Raw genomic sequence first — 10,313 nt, 5'->3', positions numbered from 1 at the left:
AGAACAGACTCACCTCTGCCTTCCATTTACCTGTCCAATGGAGCAGAGGTCAACTTCAGTTACGGGGCACTGGGCCCACGCCTGTCAACCTATTTCAGGCATCTTACACACACACACACACAAACACAAACAGCGGTGCAGACCCAGCACTTCAGTAACTGAAGACACAGGCAAGGCCCCCACTCCGCTCTCACCTCCAGCCCCATCCTTCTCCACAGCAGAAGCTGGGCCCAGGCTCCCAGGGGCCCCCACTAGCCCAGTGCCCACACCTCCTGCCCAGGTCAAGTCTGGTGAGGAGCTGAGCAGGGGGCAGGGCAGACAGGCAACCCCATGGAACTCTGCCTCAGGGCACCAGGGAACTAACCCAGGCCCCTGGCCCAGGCTGTGTCCCTCAGCACTGGGAACCAAACCAGGCCAAGGCTGAGTCTCAGAAAACACTGAACACAGGAAGGAAGGAGAGATGGTTCTCCCACAGGACTTGGTGAGCAGAGGGCTGGGAGGAGCCTCAGTCAGGACCTTGAAAATGTTCCTCAGGCCTAAGGCTTCTGCACCCTAATCCCCACCCCACCCCTGAGGAGACAAGACAGCTGGGGACCATCCTGTGAGGGAGGGACCTGAAATCTCAGGACCCCCCCTGGCAACAGGGCTCAAAGTCATAGGGCAGGTGAGGGGCAGGGTGTGGCCACCCGGGAAACTGGGAGGGACACAGAGACTTTAATAGCAGGGATTTAAGCCCGGACGGCTAGCACTGACCTGGTACCCGGTGTCCCAGCCTTGCCCGAGACCCGGCCTCCCCAGGTCCCATCCTGACCCTCCGCCATCACACAACCATGCAGGGGGTCTGTGTGCTGCTTCTGCTGGGCCTGCGGCTACAGCTGTCCCTCGGCTTCATCCCAGGTAATCAGGCAGCTCCCGGTGCCCCCTACTCACAGGGGATGACCTACTCACAGGATGACCTGACTACCACTCTCCCCTTGGGCAGTTGAGGAGGAAAACCCCGCCTTCTGGAACCACCAGGCAGCCCAGGCCCTTGATGTAGCCAAGAAGTTGCAGCCCATCCAGACAGCTGCCAAGAATGTCATCCTCTTCTTGGGGGACGGTGAGTGCATGAGGCCGGTCCACCCCATGTTCCCCCCACAGGCCTGGAACTCTGGGTTGCCAGCTGACCAAGGCTGGCCCCGGGAACTCGGACCTGAGATACTGTGTACCTTCAGGGATGGGGGTGCCTACGGTGACAGCCACTCGGATCCTAAAGGGGCAGATGAATGGTAAGCTGGGACCTGAGACACCCCTGGCCATGGACCAGTTCCCATACGTGGCTCTGTCCAAGGTAAGGTCAAGTGTCCAAAGTAAGGTCTACACTAGAGGGGTGGGTGTGGGCCTAGGGAGCAGGTAGAAGCGAAAGCTCCAGGAGGGCCTGGGGCTGAGATAGGGGCCAGGGGCTGTAAGGATGGGCCCAGGGGCTGGGTGAGGAGTTGGGTGTCTACCTCAGCAGAGCTGAAGACGTCTCTGCTCCCAGACATACAACGTGGACAGACAGGTGCCAGACAGCGCAGGCACTGCCACTGCCTACCTGTGTGGGGTCAAGGGCAACTACAAAACCATTGGTGTAAGTGCAGCCGCCCGCTACAACCAGTGCAACACAACAAGTGGCAATGAGGTCACGTCTGTGATGAACCGGGCCAAGAAAGCAGGTGGGCTTGGGCGTCAGCATCCTGGGCAGGGACAGGTTCAGAGACCTCAGTGGCCCACCATGACCTCTGCCACCCTCAGGAAAGTCAGTGGGAGTGGTGACCACCTCCAGGGTGCAGCATGCCTCCCCAGCCGGGGCCTATGCACACACGGTGAACCGAAACTGGTACTCAGATGCCGACCTGCCTGCCGATGCACAGACGTATGGCTGCCAGGACATCGCCACTCAACTGGTCAACAACATGGATATTGACGTGCGACATGTTGGGCACGGGGCAGGGCTGGGCACCAGTGGTGGGGCACACTCTCAACACAGTCCCAGGCAACCTCCAGCCCTGGGGTCTTTGGGGTCTCCATGGCTTCATGTGTGTGTATGTGTGGTGGGGTGGCACCCTGTAGGAGGTGGGGACAGGCCATACCCACAGACCTGGTGGGGGAGGTGGGGGCTGTGTGAGAGGAGTAAAGGGCCAGCCAGGCCCCTAGCCCACCTGCCCTAATCTCTGGTCCCAGGTGATCCTGGGTGGAGGCCGAATGTACATGTTTCCTGAGGGGACCCCGGATCCTGAATACCCATATGATGTCAATCAGACTGGAGTCCGGAAGGACAAGCGGAATCTGGTGCAGGAGTGGCAGGCCAAGCACCAGGTGATGGGGGCTCATGGGTGCAGGGGGTACAGCGGGGCCAGGCCTGGGGTGTCGGGCCAAGGACTGAGGCCTGGTTCTGCCCCTCCCAGGGAGCCCAGTATGTGTGGAACCGCACGGAGCTCCTTCAGGCGGCCAGTGACTCCAGTGTAACACACCTCATGGGTAACGACCCCACCCACCCCCACTGTCCTCCCCGGGATGGGTGCCATGGGCCACCCCCGTACTTAGCTTGAGGGTCACCACTGCTCTCCTTTCCCACAGGCCTCTTTGAGCCGGCAGACATGAAGTATAATGTTCAGCAAGACCACACTATGGACCCGACCCTGGAGGAGATGACGGAGGCGGCCCTGCAAGTGCTGAGCAGGAACCCCCGGGGCTTCTACCTCTTCGTGGAGGGTGAGTGGCAGCCCCTTGGGGAACAGAGGACTGATGAGGGCCATCAAGGTGGGTTTGGTATCTTATATGTGACCTTCTTGCAGGAGGCCGCATTGACCACGGTCACCATGAAGGCAAAGCTTATATGGCGCTGACTGATACAGTCATGTTTGACAATGCCATCGCCAAGGCTAACGAGCTCACTAGCGAACTGGACACGCTGATCCTTGTCACTGCAGACCACTCCCATGTCTTCTCTTTTGGTGGCTACACACTGCGTGGGACCTCCATTTTCGGTAAGCCCAGGGAGAGTGGCAGATCCTTGCCCCTAAGTCATGAGGTACAAAGTGTTCTGAGCCAGTTTCCTCATCTGTCAAGTTGGGTAATAACAGCAACTGCCCTGGATCGCTCTGGTGAGGATTAAGTCACTCAACAGACAAGACCTGCCTGGGCTCTGCACACAGGAGGCACCCCAAAGGCTGGGGTCAGTGTGATCACGGGGTCCCCTCTTCCCTGCAGGTCTGGCCCCCAGCAAGGCCTCAGACAACAAGTCCTACACCTCCATCCTCTATGGCAATGGCCCTGGCTATGTGCTTGGCGGGGGCTCGAGGCCCGATGTTAATGACAGCGTAAGTGGTAAGTGTAGTGGGTGGGACACTGGGAGGTGGCCACCCTGGCCACAGGAACTCTAGGGAGGGGAAGGCTGCCTCCCTTGTTACATTTACCCCCTACCTTCTGGCCAGAGGACCCCTCGTACCAGCAGCAGGCGGCCGTGCCCCTGTCTAGTGAGTCCCACGGGGGCGAGGACGTGGCGGTGTTCGCGCGAGGCCCGCAGGCGCACCTGGTGCACGGCGTGCAGGAGGAGACCTTCGTGGCTCACGTCATGGCCTTTGCGGGCTGCGTGGAGCCCTACACCGACTGCAATCTGCCGGCCCCCTCTGGCCTCTCCGACGCCGCGCACCTGGCGGCCAGCCCGCCTTCGCTGGCGCTGCTGGCCGGGTCGATGCTGCTGCTGCTGGCGCCCGCCTTGTACTGAACCCCACCAACTCCAGGTCTTGGGGTTTCCCGCTTTCCTGCCCAAAATCTCCCAGCGCAGGCCCCACCAGAGCTACCACCTCGGAGTCCCCACCTGAAGTCCTATCTTAGGAGCCACTCCCGGATCCCCGACCCGGCCCCACTAGCAGAGCTTCACCTCCCAGAAATGAAGGATTCACCTTCCAGCAATGAAGGAGCCTCAGCTCACAGCCCTTCATGGCCCAGCCCATCCCAGAGGCTGAGGCCCTGATTTCCCTGTGACACCCGTAGACCTACTGCCCGACCCCAACTTCAGTGGCTTGGGACTTAGTGTTCTGCCATCCCGAACCCCAGTAAGGGGGCTCGGACCATCCAGACTCCCCCCACTGCCCACAGCCCCACCTGAGAACCAGGCTAGCACGGTCCCAGGGTTCCCAGGCCCGGCTAGAACCCACACCATGCCTTTCAGGAGACCCTGGGACTCCCGGGTTTCCGGGAGGCGTGGCTTCTTAGGAGGCGTGGAAACTGAAGAGGCACTGTTTCTGAGGAGGCGTGGCTCCTGGGGAGCTGTGGCTTCCGGTCCTCCTGGAACCCACCCTGTGGGCTCCTCCCTGGCCAAGGAGACGGCCAAGGAGACGTCTGGAACCAGGAGCGGCGGGGGACCTTGGGCAAGGTCCCTCAGCAACCCCTCCTAGGAACCCAGGGTACCGTTAGAGAGAGGAGACAGCGACACAGAGGAGAGGAGACTTGTCCCAGGTCCCTCAGCTGCTATGAAGGTGGCCCTGGTGCCCCTTCCATGCTGGGAGAGCCTAGGAGCAGCGGGGGAGCTGGTAGGTGGGGACACAGGCCCCGCCTTCATGGGAGGGAGGAAGCAGCCCTCAAATAAACTGTTTTAAGTGTGATACAGGAGTGATACATGTCGCAAGAAAAATAAACTGTTTTAAGTGTGATACAGGAGTGATACATGTCGCAAGAAAAGCCCTTAGGTGGGGGCACAGAGTGTGTGTCTGTGTGTATGGGGGGGGGTGGGGCGGGGCGGGAGGTGGGTGATTCACATCAATAAGTCAAAGAGAGGCTGATGAGGGGCCGACACTGAGCAAAGACCAAAGGCCGTGAGGGCGTGAGCAACACCAAAGGACAGCAGTTCAGGGACCCCGAGGGAGTCAGCAGGGCCAGGTAAGGCCAGCAGCTGGACCAAGTTGAGGCTTTCCCCTCCCCCAAAGCCAGGCTTTCACCTTCCCTGAAAACAGAGGGACATTCCCGGGCTTCAGTGCTCACCCCTCCTACCTCCCTGCCTGATGCCCAGGCAGTCATCTGGTGGCTGTCACCTCCCTGGTCCCGTGAGTTCCACTAGATGTGGCCCTCAAGAAAAAGGGCTACCCTGTTGGCTCAGCTGGTAAAGAATTCGCCTGCAATGTAGGAGACCTGGGTTCGATCCCTGGGTTGGGAGCATCCCCTGGAGAGGGGAATGGCTACCCACTCCAGTATTCTTGCCTGGATAATCTCCATGGACAGAGGAGCCTGACAGGCTACAGACCATAGGATGGAAAACTATCAAACATGACTGAGCAACTAAGCACAATATTCCATTGCAGAGTTATATCATGCTTTGCTTATCCATTTGTCTGCTGTGGATGGTTGAGTGGCTTGCGCCTCTTGGCTACTGTTAGTAATGCTACTAAAATGTGAGTGTGCAAATATCTCTTCCAGATCCTGATTTCAATTCTTGGGGATACACACCCAGAAGTGGGATTGTTGGATGGGAAGAATGCTTTTGAACCCAACCTGGGATTACCGAAACCTTTTAGCTCTTTATCAGAAGCTGTACCTGTGAGTGTGTGTGGCCTGTGGAGAGAACAGACTCACCTCTGCCTTCCATTTACCTGTTCAATGGAGCAGAGGTCAACTTCAGTTACGGGGAACTGGGCCCACACCTGGCGACCCATTTCAGGCACCTTACACACACACACACAAACACAAACAGCGGTGCAGACCCAGCACTTCAGTAACTGAAGACACAGGCAAGGCCCCCGCTCCGCTCTCACCTCCAGCCCCATCCTTCTCCACAGCAGAAGCTGGGCCCAGGCTCCCAGGGGCCCCCACTAGCCCAGTGCCCACACCTCCTGCCCAGGTCAAGTCTGGTGAGGAGCTGGACAGGGAGCAGGGGGCAGGACAGACAGGCAACCCCATGGAACTCTGCCTCAGGGCACCAGGGAACTAACCCAGGCCCCTGGCCCAGGCTGTGTCCCTCAGCACTGGGAACCAAACCAGGCCAAGGCTGAGTCTCAGAAAACACTGAACACAGGAAGGAAGGAGAGATGGTTCTCCCACAGGACTTGGTGAGCAGAGGGCTGGGAGGAGCCTCAGTCAGGACCTTGAAAATGTTCCTCAGGCCTAAGACTTCTGCACCCTAATCCCCACCCCACCCCTGAGGAGACAGCTGGGGACCATCCTGTGAGGGAGGGACCTGAAATCTCAGGACCCCTGCTGGCTCAGCCACACCCACCACATCCCCCTGGCAACAGGGCTCAAAGTCATAGGGCAGGTGAGGGGCAGGGTGTGGCCACCCGGGGCACTGGGAGGGACACGGAGACTTTTACAGCAGGGACAAAGTCTATCTAGATTTAAGCCCGGGCAGCCAGTGCTGCAGCTGGTACCTGGTGTCCCAGCCTTGCCCGAGACCCGGCCTCCCCAGGTCCCATTCTGACCCTCCGCCATCACACAGCCATGCAGGGGGCCTGCGTGCTGCTGCTGCTGGGCCTGCGGCTACAGCTCTCCCTTGGCTTCATCCCAGGTAATCAGGCAGCTTCTGGCAGCCCCTACTCACAGGGGGCGGTCCCAGGCTGACCTGACCTCCACTCTCCCCTTGGGCAGTTGAGGAGGAAGACCCTGCCTTCTGGAACCGCCAGGCAGCCCAGGCCCTTGATGTGGCTAAGAAGCTGCAGCCCATCCAGACAGCTGCCAAGAATGTCATCCTCTTCTTGGGGGACGGTGAGTGCGCTAAGCCAGTCCACCCCATCTTCCCATCACCTTGGAACCCTGAGCTGCTGGCTGACCAGGCTGGCCCCGGGGACTCAAACCTGACACAGTGTGTACCTTCAGGGATGGGGGTGCCTACGGTGACAGCCACTCGGATACTAAAGGGGCAGATGAAAGACAAGCTGGGACCTGAGACACCCCTGGCCATGGACCAGTTCCCATACGTGGCTCTGTCCAAGGTAAGGGCCAAGTGACCTCAGGGTGGTCTACACTGGAGGGGCGGGTGTGGGCCTAGGGAGCGGGGTAGGAGGGAAAGCCCCAAGAGGGTTGGGGGCTGAATTAGGGGCCAGGGGCTGTAAGGATGGGCCCAGGGGCTGGGTGAGGAGCTGGGTGTCTACCCCAGCAGAGCTGAAGGCATCTCTGCCCCCAGACATACAACGTGGACAGACAGGTGCCAGACAGTGCAGGCACTGCCACTGCCTACCTGTGTGGGGTCAAGGGCAACTACAGAACCATTGGTGTAAGTGCAGCCGCCCGCTACAACCAGTGCAACACAACAAGTGGCAATGAGGTCACGTCTGTGATGAACCGGGCCAAGAAAGCAGGTGGGCTTGGGAGTCAGCATCCTGAGCAGGGACAGGTTCAGAGACCTCAGTGGCCCACCATGACCTCTGCCACCCTCAGGGAAGTCAGTGGGAGTGGTGACTACCACCAGGGTGCAGCACGCCTCCCCAGCCGGGGCCTATGCACACACGGTGAACCGAAACTGGTACTCAGATGCCGACCTGCCTGCCGATGCACAGACGTATGGCTGCCAGGACATCGCCACTCAACTGGTCAACAACATGGATATTGACGTGCGACATGTTGGGCACGGGGCAGGGCTGGGCACCAGTGGTGGGGCACACTCTCAACACAGTCCCAGGCAACCTCCAGCCCTGGGGTCTTTGGGGTCTCCATGGCTTCATGTGTGTGTATGTGTGGTGGGGTGGCACCCTGTAGGAGGTGGGGACAGGCCATACCCACAGACCTGGTGGGGGAGGTGGGGGCTGTGTGAGAGGAGTAAAGGGCCAGCCAGGCCCCTAACCCACCTGCCCTAATCTCTGGTCCCAGGTGATCCTGGGTGGAGGCCGAAAGTACATGTTTCCTGAGGGGACCCCAGACCCTGAATACCCGCACGATGCCAGTGAGAATGGAGTCCGGAAGGACAAGCGGAATCTGGTGCAGGAGTGGCAGGCCAAGCACCAGGTGATGGGGGCTCATGGGTCCGGGGGGGTACAGTGGGGCCAGGCCTGGGGTGTTGGGCTATGGGCTGAGGCCTGGTTCTGCCCCTCCCAGGGAGCCCAGTATGTGTGGAACCGCACGGAGCTCCTTCAGGCAGCCAATGACTCCAGTGTTACACATCTCATGGGTAACGACCCGACCCACAGCCACTGTCCTCCCCGGGATGGGTGCCACGGGCCACCCCAGTCACCAGCTTGAGGGTCACCACTGCTCTCCTTTCCCACAGGCCTCTTTGAGCCGGCAGACATGAAGTATAATGTTCAGCAAGACCCCACCAAGGACCCGACCCTGGAGGAGATGACGGAGGCGGCCCTGCAAGTGCTGAGCAGGAACCCCCGGGGCTTCTACCTCTTCGTGGAGGGTGAGTGGCAGCCCCTTGGGGAACAGAGGAGCGATGAGGGCCATCAGGGCAGGTTTGATATCTTATATGTGACCTTCTTGCAGGAGGCCGCATTGACCACGGTCACCATGATAGCAAAGCTTATATGGCGCTGACCGAGGCGGTCATGTTTGACAATGCCATCGCCAAGGCTAACAAGCTCACTAGCGAACTGGACACGCTGATCCTTGTCACTGCAGACCACTCCCATGTCTTCTCTTTTGGTGGCTACACACTGCGTGGGACCTCCATTTTCGGTAAGCCCAGGGAGAGTGGCAGATCCTTGCCCCTAAGTCATGAGGCACAAAGTGCTCTGAGCCAGTTTCCTCATCTGTCAAGTGGGGTAATAACAGCAACTGCCCTGGATCGCTCTGGTGAGGATTAAGTCACTCAACAGACAAGACCTGCCTGGGCTCTGCACACAGGAGGCACCCCAAAGGCTGGGGTCAGTGTGATCACGGGGTCCCCTCTTCCCTGCAGGTCTGGCCCCCAGCAAGGCCTCAGACTTTAAGTCCTACACCTCCATCCTCTATGGCAATGGCCCTGGCTACGTGCTTGGTGGGGGCTCAAGGCCCGATGTTAATGACAGCATAAGCGGTAAGTGTAGTGGGTGGGGCACTGGGAGGTGGCCACCCTGGCCACAGGAATTCTGGGGAGGGGAAGGCTGCTTCCCTTGTCACATTAACTCCCCACCTTCTGGCCAGAGGACCCCTCGTACCGGCAGCAGGCGGCCGTGCCCCTGGCTAGCGAGACCCACGGGGGCGAGGACGTGGCGGTGTTCGCGCGAGGCCCGCAGGCGCACCTGGTGCACGGCGTGCAGGAGGAGACCTTCGTGGCTCACGTCATGGCCTTTGCGGGCTGCGTGGAGCCCTACACCGACTGCAATCTGCCGGCCCCCTCTGGCCTCTCCGACGCCGCGCACCTGACGGCCAGCCCGCCTTCGCTGGCGCTGCTGGCCGGGGTGATGCTGCTGCTGCTGGCGCCCGCCTTGTACTGAACCCCACCAACTCCAGGTCTTGGGGTTTCCCGCTTTCTTGCCCAAAATCTCCCAGCGCAGGCCCCATCTGAGCTACCACCTCAGAGTCCCCACCCTGAAGTCCTATCCTAGCGGCCACTCCAAGACCCGCGACTCAGCCCCACCACCAGAGCTTCACCTCCCAGCAACGAAGGAGCCTTAGCTCACAGCCTTTCATGGCCCAGACCATCCTGGAGACTGAGGCCCTGATTTTCCCGACCCAACTTCAGTGGCTTGAGATTTTGTGTTCTGCCACCCCGGATCCCTGTAAGGGGGCTCGGACCTTCCAGACTCCCCCCACTGCCCACAGCCGAACCTGAGGACCAGGCTGGCACGGTCCCAGGGGTCCCAGGCCGGGCTGGAACCCACATCTTGCCTTTCAGGAGACCCTGGGACTGTGGGGTTTCCAGGAGGCGTGGCTTCTTGGAGGCGTGGCTTCGGAGGGGTGGCTTCCGAGAAGGCGTGGCTCCCTGTCCTGGAACCCACCCTGTGGGCATCTGGGGCCCAAGGAGATGCCTGGGGCAAAGAGTGCCGGGGGACCCTGGACACAGAATCTTCAGCGGCCCCTCCTAGGAACCCAGCAGTACCATTATAGAGAGGGGACACCGACACAGAGGAGAGGAGACTTGTCCCAGGTCCCTCAGCTGCTGTGAGGGTGACCCCCGGTTCCCATTCCAGGCTGGGGGATCCCAGGAGCAGCAGGGGACCTGGGGGTGGGGACACAGGCCCCACACTCCTGGGAGGGAGGAAGCAGCCCTCAAATAAACTGTTCTAAGTGTGATACAGAAGTGATATGTGTGGGAAGAAAAGCCCTTAGCAGGTGGGGGCACGGAGTGTGTGTCTGGGTGAGGGGGTCATGGTCACATCAGGTCAGGGAGGGGCTGATGAAGGGCTGACATTGAGCAAAGACCAAAGGCAACACAGAAGGAC

The 10,313-nt window shown here is 60.1% G+C and overlaps 2 protein-coding genes across 2 annotated transcripts; both read left to right on the top strand.

Moving 5' to 3' along the window:
* Nucleotides 1-786: 786 nt before the first annotated feature.
* Nucleotides 787-4,628, top strand: LOC122698535 (intestinal-type alkaline phosphatase-like). Its single transcript, XM_043909681.1, has 11 exons — nt 787-897; nt 983-1,099; nt 1,215-1,330; nt 1,520-1,694; nt 1,774-1,946; nt 2,203-2,337; nt 2,427-2,499; nt 2,599-2,733; nt 2,817-3,008; nt 3,232-3,348; nt 3,456-4,628. The coding sequence occupies exons 1-11, from the start codon at nt 831-833 to the stop codon at nt 3,746-3,748; spliced, it is 1,593 nt and encodes a 530-aa protein (XP_043765616.1). The 5' UTR covers nt 787-830; the 3' UTR covers nt 3,749-4,628.
* Nucleotides 4,629-6,337: 1,709 nt separating this feature from the next.
* LOC122698534 (intestinal-type alkaline phosphatase) lies at nt 6,338-10,164 on the top strand. The gene is made up of 11 exons (XM_043909679.1): nt 6,338-6,520; nt 6,601-6,717; nt 6,829-6,944; nt 7,136-7,310; nt 7,390-7,562; nt 7,819-7,953; nt 8,044-8,116; nt 8,216-8,350; nt 8,434-8,625; nt 8,849-8,965; nt 9,073-10,164. The coding sequence occupies exons 1-11, from the start codon at nt 6,454-6,456 to the stop codon at nt 9,363-9,365; spliced, it is 1,593 nt and encodes a 530-aa protein (XP_043765614.1). The 5' UTR covers nt 6,338-6,453; the 3' UTR covers nt 9,366-10,164.
* Nucleotides 10,165-10,313: the final 149 nt, after the last annotated feature.

This window comes from Cervus elaphus, chromosome 8 (genome assembly GCF_910594005.1).
Source record: "Cervus elaphus chromosome 8, mCerEla1.1, whole genome shotgun sequence".
Lineage (NCBI taxonomy): Eukaryota > Metazoa > Chordata > Mammalia > Artiodactyla > Cervidae > Cervus > Cervus elaphus.
This window is presented reverse-complemented; position numbering and strand designations above follow the sequence as displayed.